This window comes from Pseudorasbora parva, chromosome 5 (genome assembly GCF_024679245.1).
Source record: "Pseudorasbora parva isolate DD20220531a chromosome 5, ASM2467924v1, whole genome shotgun sequence".
Classification (NCBI taxonomy): Eukaryota; Metazoa; Chordata; class Actinopteri; order Cypriniformes; family Gobionidae; genus Pseudorasbora; species Pseudorasbora parva.
The window spans coordinates 28,124,202-28,141,258 of NC_090176.1; the positions used below are offsets into that span (position 1 = coordinate 28,124,202).

The window sequence follows — 17,057 nt, forward strand, 5'->3', positions numbered from 1 at the left end:
AAATTGACATTGTGACCCAAAATTATTTGACATGTAAAACCCAATTTATAAAAACAAATGAAAGACCTGTAAATAGTGACTTGACAAACATGCCAACAAGTTAACACAAATGATCAAATACACAAAGACTGAGGTTAAGGTAGTGGAAACCATGTAATTTATTAAATCTAAATAAAATTAATGGGGGGAAAAAGTGCCAGGGTTTGCACTTGCCTTATCCAACTGCAATTCAGTGATTAAAAGTAAAATGATGCTTTGTACAATCCTGGCCTCAATTAACAATAGCCTCACACTGAAAAAATGAAAATCAAAACCATTCATCTATATTCAGAAATAATATTGAGGGCCTGTGAAAGCCCAGCTATCTTTGGGTCAGCACTGTGATAATGAAAACAATCTCCTTTTACTCACCTATGTTTCTTATTTGTTATTGACTAGCAGAGTTGCACAAATAGGCTACTGCATCAAGCCAAGAAATATATAAAATGCACTTCACAGCGAAGGTTATGTAAACTTTATAGAACTACACTTTTTGAGGCACAACCTTTGGCATCCAGCTTAAGGTCATCTTGAAGGTCAAAAAAAAGAAAGAAAAAAAAGTACAAATTGCATGGCCTCTGACAACATGCCAGGTAATTGGCAGGGTGTGGATTGCCTGCTAGTTCACCCTCTTCTGGAACATGGAACACCAGTTCTAGAGCACATCACTGGAAGGCTGCGCTAGAAATGCCAACGATAGATTCTAACACTGAGTCACAAAACCCCCCACCCATATATTTTTATATATTTTACAAGCAGCTCCAAACCTGAGAAGTTATGGTACAGCTCTTAACATACAAGAATGTATGTAAATGTTTCTCCACACTCTGTAAACAACTCGTCCCTTTCATTATAAACATGCAGCTTGTATAGAGGGTATAAGATCAGGAAAAAAAAAACATTCAAGGAACTATAGAACTTAAATCTTGATTCTGCATTCCTTCTAACTAACAAATTAGAGGAGTTTCAGTCATTTTAGAGGGTTTTTTCAGTCTTATACATTTTCCCTGTGGCAAAACTTTCATCACTCATTTTTATCATGTAAAGATTTTTTTTTTTACTATAATGGCCCTGAAATTCACATACCGGCTCAAGCGTTCATTCTGACTGTTCATGAGGGAATACTGAGAAAAAAGCAGCAGTTATACAGAGATGGCGAGACTGAACCGAACTGCCAGAAGATCGGGAAGCATTTTTATTTTCTTTCTCTTAATCTTCACATTCCTGTTTTTTTCTCTTCTTAATAAAGAAATCTATGCTTGATTTTTCTTTTATATTTTATCCTCTTTTCCTATCAGTTCAAGAGTCCATTCTTTGGGCACTTAACAGCGAATCAAGCATTTCAAAAGTATCTTTGTAGTCTGTGTGCTGGCCATTAGCTAGGCCGGCACCCTCAGGGCCATGGCTCTCCACTGGTTTCCTGTCCAGTTTCACTAGGGTGCTGAGATGTCCGTAGCCCACCTGGTATGTGACAGGGGGAGGGGGGAAGGGAAGGTTAAGAACAAAGTTTTGAGATGAGACACACTGCTGAACAGATGAACAATGAGAGGAACTACCTGCGCCGCCTTTGGAGCTTTTGTTCTTTTTGGAGTGGTGATTGTGGCTGGTGTCGGGGTTCACCCTCTTGCGTGAGGAGCTGGATGCTGAGCTTGTACCATCACCAACGGAACCTACCGGGCTCCTAAGGGCCGAACCAGCTGCGGGTGCTTCGAGGCTGCTCCTGCCATTGCCGCTATGTGTATGTGTATGCGAGTGGCCGTGTTTGTGATGATGACGATGGGCTGAGTGGTCTCTGTGTTTCTCCTTACTCACAAGCGGACTGGAATGTTTGCTCTTCGCAGCACCCTCATCTGAGGAGCTGTGCCGCTCTGAGGACACCTTAATTTTCATTTTTAGCTCCTCTTTACTTGATCCCCCCTTCTCGCTCTGGGAGGGGACTGGAAGACGCAGTTTTAAAGAGCTGCCTTTCTCACGTTTGTCCTGCAGCTTGTCCTGCCCAGCGACAGTCAGTTTCATCTTCAGGGGTGAGGCAGTGGTGGCTCCTGCTCCCTGCTGTCCGTGAGACAGTTGGGGTAGGTGTTTGCGGTAATCTGTCTGTGTTGGAGTCTGATAGACCTCAGTCTCCACATTCTGCTGTTCTTGCCTGCGTTTCTGGACCAGTTCTGCAGCGTGTTTCTCCCTGTACTTGTCCAGAGACATTTTCTGTGAGGGTGCAGCAGGTGGTGGATAGACCGCCGCCTGGTGCTTGGCCCCACTGGCCTTGTGTTCGTGTTTGGCAGGGTTGATCTCTGTACTTTTGTCAGGACGATGTGGGTGCATAGACGTGTGGGGGGGAAGTTGTTTGACAGAATACAGGTCTGAGCGTACTTGGTCCTGAGGCCAGTCACTGGGGGCGGTGTAAGTATAAGAGGTTCCCTGCATGCTGGCAATAGAATCAAGAGAAAGACTGCTACTTGAGTTGCCTGGCATGGTCACTGGAAAAGACGTGGAGGCTTTGGAGAATGCTGTATTTGTGGAAACCCCAGGAAGGGCATCCATCAAGGACAGGTCCTGGGTTAACGAGGGTCCCGCTAAAGAGCTGCTATCTGAGGCCTGACCATCTGATTTGGGCTTCTTAGCAGCTTGCGTAGCCTAGAAATAAATATAAAACAGTAATTAAACTAAATTAAACTATGTAAAGCCACCGAGTGCCTGATTTATTCTAACTGCTTACCCTCCAGTTACGAATCCTCTTTAACCTGCTAGGTGTCTTCTCCAATATCTGCAGAAACTCGTGGGTCAGTTCTACAACAAAGTTCAAATGAATATAAATCATGGGTGACTTACAAATAGGACAAAATGAGCCTTACGTGGTAATTTAGAGGAATGTCCGTTTACCATCAAGAAGTTCAAGTGTAACTGAGCTATCCACATACTCCCACCAGTGCTTTCCATCAGTGGAAACGGGGATCTCCCAGTTGGACCACTTGCAAGCCAGGTGAATGCAGACACAGGCGATGACTGTGGGCTTGTACTGCAAGCAGAAGGTGGTGAGGTGCAGACTGCAAGAGCAGCACGTCATGGAGGAAGAAAAGAGACAACAAAGAGAGAGCACAAAACGATCAATTGCTGAAGAGATGGAATGCAATGTTGAACATCTAGAAAGTAGTTAAGAAAGCATTACAGCCACTAAGATGTTCCCCAATTCTGAGCAACATACTTCCAAAATTTGCTTGCACAGTTTGGAAACTACTTGATAGCAGCATGCAATTTAGTCACATTTTACAATTTAGACATTACAATAAAAGCATTTTCTCCAAATCTAGTTCATATTTTTTTGCTCTACAAAAGTGTAGACAGTAATTTACAAAGGGTACAATCTGAATGGCAATAGACAACATCAGTAGGGATGCTCCGATCAAGATCTGTTTTCCATCCAATACTGATAAGTTGGAAGAGAAAGAGGAAGAAGAAGGAAAACAAAAACAAAAAAAGTAGGCCTACTCAACATATCCATACAAGGATACACGGACTTATGAGAAAATGGTCTAAAGGCCTAACTTCAGAGCGTAGTCAGCCAATTCGGATTAGCAGCTGATCGATTGTAGCATACCTACATTTGTTTACAATATCAGTAGAAAGCCTAAAAAAGATTATATAAAAGAAATTCTACCATGTGGAATTAAAACTGTGCTAGCAAAAAAATAACAGGTTTGTTACTCATAATCAAGGGTAAACTTGATACTACTGACATAAAACTATACATTCAATAACAGTCGCAAAGACCTGCAGTCAACAGAATCATAGGGAACAGTGAAGCAAACAAGCATATGGTTACCATCCATATTTACCACTTAAGAAATGCAAACCCATGTAATGAAAGGCATAAAGGTGTTTGGCCTCATTAAGAGCTTATTCTTTAATTTCTGAATTCACTACTTCTGATGCCAGAAGAAAAACGGCATCAATAGTCCCTAAAGAAGCCAAAAGGAATCAAAAATGTCTTATGCTAACAATATATATATATATATATATATATATATATATATATATATATATATATATATATATATATATATATATATATATATATATATATATATATATATATATCTTTTCTGATTTTTGAAAATAAATAAAAATAATCTGAAGCTAGTCAAAGCTGGATGGTAACCCTGTGCTACAGAACAGAATCAATGTTTGGACATGGGGTAAGAGAAGCTTTTAAATCCAAATGCAACAAAGACGAACAAATTATGACTGCAACATTCATAAAATGCATTAGCTATAGGTGACAAAAACAATGCAGCCTCTACTTTTATTCACAAGAATAAATAATTGCAAGGAAAAACACAAGGGAATAAAAATGATCAGCTCGTCCATCAACTGTCTTTGGCTGAATGAACCTGGGGCAGATGTATTAATTCAGTTCAATTCAGCTTCAAAACAGATAAAGTCCTCGTCATTTGGGTAAGAGAAAAACAAAAGGCAAAAAATAGTAATATAAAAAACCTCAATGTCCATGTTATATGCAGACCATGTGTTAAGTATAGGCTGCTCTACTCCCATGTTCAGACATCGCATACAGTGCTGCAGTGTCCCTATGCAAAAAAGGGGGCAAATACTAATGACATCTAACCTAATTTAATGAAGACAATACATAAACAATGAGGGATAACACACACAAAATCAAAACTTCATTTGATTAAATTACAATGAAGAGTAGACTATACCCTTTAAGGACCTTGCATTACACATCTGATATAAACAACTTTTACAGATTATAAAACATATAAAAATACATAGCCAATGAAACTATTTCAATTTACAAATTCAAACAGGTCCTTAATGGGTTTGTTTGCAACAAAACAGGTATATCACAATGGAAGCACAAAAGATGTCTTCATCTCAAAAATCAAGTCAGGCACTGAATGACAAAAACAAATAAAAATAAATAAAAATACGTCTAAATAGTTCGAAAGACCAAAACAAAGGTTTAATTATCACTTTGAGAATAGCAAAATCATAGGAAAAAACAAAGGGGTCTGGGTACTTACCGTGAGAACTTCTATGTAATGTTTACATCTGTGTAATCTTTAGCTGCTATTCAGGCTACCAAAGTGTCTTTTTTAGACAAATGCACTTCTGTAACCGAGCAAACGTGAGGTTCAAGAGCACCACTACACTTCACATTGTGCATTCAACCCCTCTGTGCCAACAATGATCCCCCGTACAATACACCGCACTGCAACCGGGGCCGGTGCCGCCAGACCCCCTCCCCACCCCGATCTGAGGGCATGTTTGAGAGGGGGGGCGCCCCAGTAGCCACCGGTGCAAGGAGGGTGTTGGACACTGGTAGGGTAACCTGCAGTAAAGGAAGCTATAGTGTGCAGTCACAGTGCAACAAATGAGGTTCTGGATAACAACCTGTTGGTAGCCATGAAATAGGAAGTCTGTGCCAGATCCTTGCTTGCTGTGAAAGTAAACAGAGAGAAAGAGAAAGGCAAAAGGGTGAGAGTGAGTCAAACTCTACATGCCAGTAAGAATGAGACCTAATTACACTTGATACAGTGAGGTTTACCTCTCCATGAACTGCATGCTTAGCCATAGTTCAAAAGCCAATAGTTCAAAGATTAAGTCAGCACTGTTTTATTTCTAATGGTGTTTGCAGAGAGCATATGAAGGAAAGTCTATACCTCGCACTAGCTGGGAACATTTCACCACATCAGTGTGTGGATGTTCAATTGTTATTTCAAAGCCTGCAATATAAAGCACATGAATTTCATTCCTAAATGAACCACACAAATTTCAACACCTGTGGATCATGAAAGAATCATGCATTAGTTAGAACAAAGCCTTTAAAATAATGCAGAATCATTGATGCCCATGTGTCCTGTTGCAAAATAAGCTGAATCAGAAGATCCAAGATCAAGTGAAAATCAATTTAGCTTCATTGCAACAAAGCTTAAGATCATCATTATGGTAAATTTAGTAATGATGATGCCACTTTTCAGTCAAAACTAGTGGAGTGGAAATGCTTTTTAAATTCAAGATTCTGTTTTTTTAAGGTGAACCACTGTCAGCAAGCCTCTATGATCACTCTAATATTCAGTTCAAAGGAACCTCCTTCCATAGACTTACCTAAAGTCTGCAGCACTATGGTTTCAAGTATCACCAGCTCTTGAGCTTGCTGGAGGTATGCCTGAAGTTCAATAGACAATCATTACATGAGGCTTGTAATGTGTCTCTGTATCTTCAACCAATAAACAGTATCCTTTGCCCCCTTCCAATTAACAGGCAACACTAATTATTTGCTGCACAATTAATAATAATAAATAATATAAATAATAAATAATAATAATTTTTTTTTTATAAATTTAAGTCCTCAAGACAATATTTTCCTCATTCAAGGGATATTTCCATCCCAGCACAGACACACTGGATGTCTAACGTTAGTGTCTCACTAGTCCATGTTTAGTCGTAAGCCTCATTTACATCATTGCTGGAGGATCAAAAGAAGTCTGCGAGTTTCAACTCAACAGGAATGTAGAGAAATAGAGGCATTTGTTTAATCTGTCCTTCTTAAAAAGCTAGTTACAGTAGTTAAAGGGATAGTTTACCCAAACATGAAAATCCTGTCATCATTCACACTATGTGGCTCCAAACTTACAAATATGGTTAAAGGAAGCACAAAAGTGATTGACATGAAAAATCAAACCTCATTGGTTTCTTGTGCTTCTCTTGACCATATATGATGTGGTCTATTTATAAGCCCTTACTAATCTTCATATGTGAATCAAATAATACATTAATTTGGTTCATCATATAAAGTGAATAGATCATAGATAGTCATAGATTTTCGTTCACGTTTTGGGTGAATACTCAAGGAAGAGAAAAAACACTCACAATCTTTTTTTGAAGATGAACATAAATGATGACAACATTTTTTTTTTTTGCATTACCTAACCCTTAATGTTAATCAGTGGAGTTGACAAAAGAGAACAATATAAAAATAAAAAAACATTTGGCAGGTAAGAAACCCCTGAGTTGTTTAGAGTTGACTAGTGAGACGCCTGGTTCTGTAGCGACAGAATCTAAACACTCTTTGGCCCCGATCAGACAGAACGCGGTTTTCAGTTTTGAAAAGCCGAGGCACTTCTCACTGCCTTTTTTTAATTTAGAAAAGAGTACGCTGCAGGTTTTTTTATGTTGATAGGCAACCCTGAATCAGCTGTCCAGTCAAACCAAAACGGAAGGCCCGCCTCTCCATTCATTCGATTGGACAATGAAAAACAAAAACGTTCTGTCTGATCGAGGTCATATGAAGGCAAGTGTAGCAGAAATTATTCATTGTGATGAAAAGGTGGAGGAAATTTATTAAGAAAATAAAAACAGTAATATTACCCAGGACTTACATTACTCTTTGTATCCAGTGGAGGCTCCTGTGGGTTTAAACACGCATGTGCTACTTTAATGACATGTTCGAGTTTCCGTGGTTGCTCTTCAACTTTTGCAGCCAGAAATAATGTTGTTGGGGAGATGGTCTGTAGAGGAAAGAAAAAATTACATGGTCATGTTAAAATATGCTAGCTTTAAAGGGTTATTTCCCTGATATTGTTAATTACTAACCCTAATTTTATTTACCTATACAACCTGATAATGTCAAAAACCAAATCAAGGCATTTTTGATTAAACTAATTTCTTTCTGTCGCTCCATTAAAAGTCCATTCACTCAAAACTTTGATGCTTTAAAATGTTCATAAAAAGACTGAAAAAAAATAAATTAAAAAATCCATATAAACAGAGAAGTTAATTTTTCTGAAGACACACAATTGCTTTATATGAATGGATTAAATTAGGCTTTTATTCGCATAAACATGTATAAACGCATATCAAATATGGTAAATGGAAGCTTAAACACATTCTTTACTTGCCAGACCAATGAGGTTTGTTCTTGTGTTTTAGATGAATGGACTTTCAATGGAGGGAGAGACATTTCAACAGGCTTGATGATGATCTTTATTTATGTTCTGAAGATGAATAAGTGTCTTAAGTATTTGGATCAACATGAGGGTTGAGTAACTCATGACAAAATGTTAATTTTAGGATGCACTAATCCTTTAAGACATCAGCATCACCAGTGCGATTTCAAAAAAGTAAAAAATGTCACCACTGCTGGGTAGACCAGACCATCTATCAATAACAGTGTCTCTCACGTTTCATTGTAACTGCTGCAGTTAACACAGAATTCTGTAATGTATCCATTACAGTTTAATTTTGAAAACTGCATTGACAGTAGCACTGACAGCACTTTGGAAACATTCTAACAATCCACATGAAACACAGAAGCTCATGAATATTCATATGGTTGGAAAGAGAAGTATATGCGACAGTGTGGATTGAAACCCACTTACATTTCTGTGGAATTTGGTGAAAGAGTGGTACATATAAAATCTGTGCATGTAAACAATGGCAGTATTTATTGTGAGTTGAGAACTGATGTTTAGAGTCAAGGAAAACATGGGATTACGTAACTCCAGTCATTTACTTACAATTACGTATTCCTCTTTTGTTGCGATAGTTGGTCGCAAAGCCAACACATATTTCTAACAAACAAATAATTCATATTTTGACAAGTTTCGTAATGGAGAGCTGCTTTGAAATTGACGTTAACCGGCCTGCTCGCGTGCCACTGATAAACGCGTGAGCTTCCTGCTGTCACGCGCATGAGCAACTTAAACATAAACATTATTCGAGTTACTAGCTCACGATTGAAGTTGTAGTTTACGAATAGACAAACTAAGTTATAGCAAACATTTATAAAAACAAACTGTATGTCAGCAATTTGTAGAACATTAATCAGCAAGAGCCTGCGCATGAGATAAGCTCTAACGTTACCTACTAGCATAGCAGGGTAACACTGACAATCTCGAGTAATTTCAGCCGAGTTCATAGTTATTACAGATATTCATGATAAACAAAAATCACAAATATAAAAGGTGTGAAGGTGTGTTAAAACAAACAGTCGCAACGAGAGACAGAAATGGGCCTGCAGTTGAACAGCGCGTCTGAAGGATACACATTTAGTCTCTGGCCCATGTCCTGAATAAGATTCGCGGCTTGCTGTCGACCGGACAGCTCTCTGTCTGGCTCCACTCCGCAGCGACGGGACGGGGTGTTTTCGAGCTGTTCCCGGGTAAAAAACCATTTGGACGATGATCCCCGGCACGCCGCCATTACCGTCCAGCAAACGAACAGAGAGCGAGCGTCACGTATTTTCACAAACGTATTCACGTCCTTGACGTACTTTCCACAACGCGTTGCTGCTGGGAACTGTAGTTCATTACGCACAGCAACGTCATTCATAGTTCTATAGTTTATATTTATAGTATGAACTTAGATATCATAGGTGTACACAAACTGACTTTGAGAAATACTTTGAAAGACAAAGATGTTTTATCAAAAACATTTTAGTGAAATATTGTAAGATACGGGACCTAGGCCTATCTCGCAAGGAAAAAAGGAAATAAGCATCTGAACTCAATCTAGTGCCTCCGTCCGAGACGACGTCACACTGAGTGAATCATCTACGAATGACACTAATTTACATGCCTTTCCTTTCACTTCAAACTTCCCCCAAACTCCTGCTTCCCCTCATGCTGAGATGAGATCACTGGAAAGTACACCAAAAATTTTTCTTTGTTAAAATGTCGTCAGCATATGCGTTTGATATCGTTTGAAATGACTGGGACAAATATCTCATCTCCACAGAAGTAAACCAGAACATAATAAAGGTTTTTAAGAGTTTAGAGATATCTTGCCTTAGTATGATGGGCGCGGCTTTCAGCCATGGTCTTTCGTCATAAGTAGTACTTCTTTAATGAAAATTCCCATTGTAAACTCATGTTTACATTTGAAAGCTGTCTTGGTCTGGGTATTTACAGGAAGTTGCAAAAAGATCAGTGCTCGATACAGTAATCAGGTCAGCCCGTAATGCAGGACGTCTTACTTCAGCGATTAGCATATGGCTTTGAATCAGGAAACCCCGGAGTATTTTCAAATGAGTGTGCTTTCCCCCATCATATCCCCCTGAGACAAGAGATTTATGCATTTTATTTCTGGGAAAATTCCTCTCGAGACGCAAGTTGACGATGTTTGCGTCATCATTGAAATGTTTGCCCAGAGGCTAAAGACTACAGCCAGCAGAGGGGGCCATTTCCACATGTTTTCAACTCGCGCATGGGGGAATGGGAGATCACACTTACAGCACAGCTCAGCTACAGGCATTAATTTAAACGGAGCTATGGTCAGCAATGTAAGTGTTTTGACTTCTCAAATTAATTTCTATGAAAGTTAGCTTCCAAAGGCATGAACTGAAAATGCGCCAGACTCAACTCGCGTTGGGAATGTATGCCGTGAATGTGTTTGCAATTACCTGAGAGCAGAGCCGGCCCTAGACCTTTGGGGGCCCTAAGCAAAATTTGGTTGGAGGCCCTTGACCGATTTAAGTAAGGCCTAAAGAAAAGCAATGACTACCTTATAACTATACTGTACATATATCTACTATGTTACTTTAAAATGTTGTAGTCTATTAAATTATGTTTTAATTATTCTATGTAGCCTACTGTATGATAATTATCTTTTTTTACGCTGCTGGTCCTGAGTACGTATTTCGTTCTTATGTGGCAACATAAGATACAGAACGTCAATAAAAGACCTTGAGTTCTTGAGTTGAGTTCCATGTTTGATGTCTAACAGGAAAATTATGATACCACTGAGCTGAATGGCAGTGCAGTGCAATGAACACACACGGATGAACTTGCTGAATAAAGACTGATAAAGTGATTTTCACTGACCATCAAAGAAACATTTTTAATTGACACCAGAGTTTAAAAGGCAAAAACAGCACACGATAACAAAGTTTGCTGGACAAGAAATTGGTCAAGAAATTATTGCGATAAATGATAAGATTTTTCGTTCATTTTCATCTAAAAGAATGATAATGGCATAATAATGCAGGTACACCTTTTTTAAAGATCAATAAACTTTTATCTCTAAAGACTCTGATACGGAAAAATTGTTAAATATCCACAATAAATTAACAAAACAACCAAAAACAAGAAAAGCAATGGACTCTCAGTCTGTTAACAAAAAATACACTTGAATAAATACCAAAAGCAATAAATAAAATTGATGAAAACTGCTTTAGGTACACATTAGGGGTGGCACGGTTCACAAAAGCCACGGTTCGGTTCGTATCACGGATTTAGGGTCACGGTTTTTAAGTTCTGTACGGTTGTTGTTGTTGTTTTTGCTTTTACTTGTTAAGACTCCAGAAATTTACTTCAGCATAATATGATATATAGCTTACTTATCCACAATTCAGGATACAGTATTAACACAATTGTTAGATCATGTAATCATGCACAAACTGAACTTGACCATCTCTGAGGAAAGCTAGGTGAGATTTTGATACAGCAAGAGAAAGACATTGATGACATGCTTTCATTTATTTGGCACAAAAAAAAGGACAATGTGTATTGCTATCTCTACAGGAACTTATGTGCCTTTTTTAGACACAAATATTGAACTGAAGAATTAACTTGCATTTATCACACGGCCAACTTCAGTGTAGCTTTAAGCCTTGTTTATACTTGACGCGTCCGCACGAGCGCGGCAAAAATTGCGTCAACGAGGAGTGCGCGAGACCCAATTTCGCTTGGCGGTGTGCACGTCAAATTTTGTAACTTTGCGTGCGGCTCCGCAACCGAAGAAGCTCGAGGCGAATCTGGCCGAGCATGACGTCTCATCACGCCTGCACCCAGTCTGCGCTTCGAGTATAATAAACCAAGGGCGTAGGTTTGGTCTCAGCTTTGGTGGGAACATCCCACCAGGTTTGCCCAGATTATATAGTCTATTATTTATTACTGAGTATGGAAATGCACCATAGTTTGGTAATGAACGATTATTAATTTATGAGGCTTTTCAGCCCAATCCAGTACCATAATAATAATAAAAGACAAAATACTCTTTAATTGTCAAGTTCATAAATGATTTTCAAAACTGATTTGGAAAAAAAAACACAACATGCACACAAAATTACTTATTTTCAATATAAAAAATGATTTTGGACTGGATTTTTTTTTTTTTTTTTACCTCTTATCACATTATTGAGCATGTCAAAGATTAGTAACAACTTTAGATTTGATGCATTGTTAGTTTTTGTACAGGATCAGTTTTTGTTTCTCCCTCATTTACTGTTCGTGGCTGTTTTTGCCCCATTGACTTCCATTATAACCACATTTTTTGATTTTAAAGCCATAATGCTATATAATCATGCACAATCACTTTTTATATTGAAAATAATAAGTTATTTTGTTTGTAAGTTTTTTTTTTCCAAACCAGTTTTGAATCAGTTTTTGAAAATCATTTATGAACTTGGCATTTAAAGAGTGATAGTAGTGATAAGAGTGACAATTAATCAAGTACAACAGCTCAACAATAAACATGGAATCAAGTATGCAAACTTGCAGCAGAACACATTTTATATTATTTTACATTTGATTATTTTATTTATTTCTAAAGAACTCTTTAATAGCCTATATTGGTGCACTTTAAAGGGATGGCTCACCCAAGAATAAAAATCCTGTCATCATTTACTCGCCCTCATGATGTTCCAAACCTGTATGAGTTTATTTGTTCTGCTGAACACAAAAGAAGATTTTAAAGGAAGTTTGTAACCAGGCTGCTTTGGGGGCACCATTGACTTCCATGGTAGGAATTCAACATAACAAAGAAATTTATACAGGTTTAAAAAGGAAATTGACAGATTTTTCATTTTTGGGTGCACTGTCTCTTTAAGCAGTCATTTTGAACCAGTAACCACTTTACTGAAAAAAATGTTCTGAAATTCAAACATTAAATTACATTTTCTTTATTAATTTACTATTATGACTATATTATTATGCAATTATTTGTCACATTTTTATCTAAATATTTTTTAAATGTCAAACTTTATATGACAGGATTATTTATTATTAATATAGCCTATAGCTAAATTATAAATTAATAACATTAATTAGGCTATAATCTATTAATTAACCGGTCTAATGTCTAGAAAAATAAGTCTGCCAAGCTTTGATAATGTATGGAATATTATATTAATATATTATCCATTAAATGGCCTACCTAGAAGCACGGATGTGTCCGTCATCGCTGCTGCTTTCAGTCAGACAGTCTGAGACACTGAAATGCTTCTCTGCAAAGGCTGCAGTTTGTCTTGGGGTCATCGTAAGTTACTGGACAGACTCACTGATACCTTTGTTTCTATTCAGCCCTATATCTGGAAATCCTCTTGCGTTTAAACGGTGGACGCGAGCTCGACATGTTTTTAAAAAAGCGCGCAAGTTTACAGCGCATGTTCTCGAGACTCCGTCGCTATGGCAGCAGCAAAGCTGCTAAAACCCAATCTTGTGTATCGCGTCCCGTATTGGTTTGATACGGCGGGACGCGTCATTTTGCTTGTAAATACGGGAAGATACGGAATCGATCCATATAGCAGCACGAAGGAGTTTGCTAAAATATTGGTGGGGACAATTTAGCCATCTTAAAATATTGATTGGGACTAGTACCTAGCGTCCCCCCCTAAACCTACGCCCATGTAATAAACACCTCCCCAAACAGATGAGGCGAGGTGCGTGCGCTCTCTAGGGGGCCCTCTGCAGGCCACGGGGCCCTTTGCAATTGCAAAGGTCGCTTAGTGGCTGGGCCGGCTCTGCCTGAGAGCTCATCAGCTCATATGACATTAAATGTAATCTGACTGCTAATCTGAGTAAATGCTGTTAGACTCACGCGGCAACTCGATCGTTATATTGAACAGACACGTTCAGTATTTAATTGTACTTTCTGAACTTAGTCACTGTAATCCAGTAGTGGTGGTTTTGGGAATGGCCTCACAGGGCAGCGAAGCATTCTGGGAATTGTAGTCTTTCATCCCCATGAGACAAAAATACATTTTCTGTCTTTTCTCAGTCTAGAAGGCACCAAATTCAAAAATAATTTTACATTTCTACTACATTAATGACCCAGTTTAAATACAGATTCATCTTTCCAGTGCTGAAGTACCTTTAAGATATCCCAGCATTATGTAATTTTCAGAAGTCAGGTATTTCACTCTTTAGAGTGTTATGTAGGCTATGGATTAGGCTACCTTTGAACTGATTATGTAATTGGCATTACACATTTACCTGACTGTTAATAAATTGTTACACTTTGATTGATTCTGACTTGCTCTGGAATTATTTTGGTTATGAACGGGTAGCCAATAATTTCAACAAGGGTTTAATTAAAAGAATAATTAAATGTGATGTGGTTAAACTAATAAATATAAATTACCAAACCATTTGGCATTCTAGCCTAAATTCGAAATAATGATTAAATGGAGTTAGATTTTGACTTTGGTTTTAGTTTTGGAGTCGACTCTGATTCCCAACTCCCACTGTGGGAGTCTATGGAATCGACTCCTCGACTCCATTTACTTTATATCAAAACAGTTTTAGAAATCAGACAAATTTGCTGTTGTTACACACTTAAAGGGTCATATAATGGTACATGCACTTTTACAAGCTGATTGTATGGAAATGTGTGTTGGCAGTGTCTGTACACAACCATCCTATAATGATAAAAATCCATCAAGTGTTTTAAAAAAAAAAATCTCCTTATGTTTTCCCGTCTCAAATCAAGCCGTTCGGTGTGTGACGTCACACGATCGGACACTCCTCCCACGACTGTTGATTGACAGCAGCGTTTCCTCTCAGACCCGCCCTGCGCGAGCTCAAGCTGTCGTCATTACCAATATAGGTTTCAAATCTATTTGATGTCTATGGTCGTTACAGTCCGCCATTGTATAAGTAGAGACGCTGGCCGATTGTAGTGTTAAACACAGCTGTCATTCTGATGTTTCTAAATCCGAACATTTAATTCAGCTGCTCCTGAATAAAGATCTGTACCAGCTCTTCGTGTTTATGCTGCCCCTCCACAAGAAGTTCAAACGCTTCACGATGAACTGCAGCTAAAGTTTACAGGGTAACGTTAAATTACGGCATGCTTTCTATGTATGATGTTCTCAATATAATTCATAATCCCACGTTTATAATGAACATCACCTTATGGTTGTGTTATTACAAACTGTGTACGCTGGTTTTAAAGTTAACGTGGATGTGGTAACTAAGGTTAATTATGTAGATGGGGTGTCTGTTACAAGGGGGTAATCTAGCACTCGGAAAGCGTTCCACCCATAGGGGCTGCCATTGCTAACCAAGCCATCACCTGCTGTTAGCATCCCATTGACTCCCATTCATTTTTGAGTCACTTTGACAGTGAATAACTTTACATCTGAGACGTTTAAAGACTCCATTTGTCCATTGTTTATTTCTAAAGAAACACGACAATGCATAAAAGGCTCCATTACCTTGTATCTTACACTATCGCCCCGTAGAAGCTGTTTTTGTAAAAATAGGCTAACGATTGCGTCATAACCAACGCGACTCCGCCGCACAGTTGAGAAATTACCGTACAGACAGGAGGAGACGCTCAGAAACAATCTTTTACTGTCTATGAGACAGTCGGGGGAACGTGGAGACATAAAATCTGATAAAGTCAAGGGGGAAGAATAGGGAGAAGCCCATAGTGAGCCAAAAGCAACGGGACAAAACATTTAAACAACGTGATTCAGCTTTCACTTTCCACAACTACTAGAAGACCTACAGCTGTCAGACAGGAGGCTCACGTCACATCTACATCGTCAAGCTCAGTCTGAGGCTGCGCAGTTCGCTCAGCCATCAGGAAGTGAGTGCTTCTAATCGACCTCACTTTCCGCCGTTGAAGTCTATGGCAACGCTCTGTCCATTTCTTTTACTGTCTATGGTCTGTTACTAAAAATAAATCGTGTTGTAACAGTTATTACAATGCATAGATAATGTTATGCATCACTGACAAACCGACATATTGGCATTTGGTGTAACATCAATCTGTCAATGAACTATCTTATAAATCAGTAAACACATAGCATTAACGCTAACATTACCCTGCTAGTACATGATAAAGATAGATCAAAGTGACATTACGTTAACCAACCATTCAGAAACGCCCTGTTTAGCTTAAACGTCGAATTTCGTTGGAGCTGTGATCTTGTCCCAGTCCGACTCCGGTTAAAATTGATAGAGTTGATCTTTTTTACGGCCTATGATCTGTCCTCTCTGAGACTCGTCGTCTCTGTTGTCATGGGCATCGACTCCTCGCACGGCCCCACATAACAGAGGAGTGGGGGGGGGGGGGTCATTGTCATTTAAAGCTGATGCACTAGAATGGCTTGCTGAAAAAAGAGCTGTTTTTGACCAGGTAAAATGAGTTTTTTCTTACAATACTAATGAGAATTTTTAATTAAAGTATATTACAAAGTTTGCATTTAGACACTAAAGAATCATATTAACTTGTATAAAAATGGCATTATATGACCCCTTTAAATTATTTTCCCCTGACACAGTCCTAAAACCCTCTTATTAAAACCACACACTTTTAGCTTTTAGCAAATAAATGTGTGTGACAAAGTTTTTGCGACAGCTCTCTGACACGGTGTGTATCAGTGTATTAGCTACCTCGCGTCCGAGAGTTGATTCCTGTAGTCGACCCCGACTTTGGGGCTATTCAGAGTCGAGGAATCGACTCTTTTGGAGTTGACTCCACATCACTACCTCCACCCACCAGTCGTTAGCCTCCATTGGATGATTTGGGCGGCCTCCTTACAATATATAACTTTAAAGCAAACACCAGACACGCGGGTGTGCTGCATTAAACAAACCATTTCTTGTTTTTAATTTGCTTAATTAATACAAAATAATCAGAGCACACCATCATATGGAAGACTAAATCAGATTAAACGTGTCCATAATATATGTAACGTTAAGTTATACAGTTAGGCTATTTCACGGGATAACGTTACCCAGATGTGACATTTCTTCAGGACCAAATAACAAACAATC

At 38.6% G+C, this 17,057-nt stretch overlaps 1 protein-coding gene across 3 annotated transcripts; it reads right to left on the reverse strand.

Moving 5' to 3' along the window:
- Positions 1-134: 134 nt before the first annotated feature.
- On the reverse strand, positions 135-9,315 carry ccnt2a (cyclin T2a). 3 transcript variants are annotated; one of them, XM_067443759.1, is made up of 10 exons: positions 9,098-9,303; positions 8,433-8,514; positions 7,434-7,562; positions 6,160-6,220; positions 5,715-5,777; positions 5,446-5,491; positions 2,917-3,080; positions 2,753-2,823; positions 1,596-2,670; positions 135-1,500 (listed from the first exon to the last, which is right to left on the reverse strand). In XM_067443759.1, exons 1-10 carry the CDS (start codon positions 9,253-9,255, stop codon positions 1,433-1,435), a joined length of 1,917 nt encoding a protein of 638 aa, XP_067299860.1. In that variant the 5' UTR covers positions 9,256-9,303; the 3' UTR covers positions 135-1,432. The 3 variants fall into 3 exon arrangements, 2 of the variants coding, with proteins under 2 accessions (XP_067299860.1, XP_067299858.1); XM_067443757.1 differs by having other exon boundaries at positions 135-2,670; positions 9,098-9,304; XR_010905025.1 differs by lacking the exons at positions 135-1,500; positions 1,596-2,670; positions 2,753-2,823 and having other exon boundaries at positions 2,942-3,080; positions 5,076-5,491; positions 9,098-9,315.
- Between the last annotated feature and the right edge of the window lie 7,742 nt (positions 9,316-17,057).

Coding starts and splice junctions, on each gene's coding strand:
- ccnt2a (XM_067443757.1), bottom strand. CDS start 9,255: ATGGCGGCGTGCCGGGGATCATCGTCCAAATGGTTTTTTACCCGGGAA. Junction 5,492..5,714: donor ATGTTCCCAGCTAGTGCGAG/GTATAGACTTTC, acceptor TTACTTTCACAG/CAAGCAAGGATCTGGCACAG. Junction 2,824..2,916: donor TACACTTGAACTTCTTGATG/GTAAACGGACAT, acceptor ACTTTGTTGTAG/AACTGACCCACGAGTTTCTG.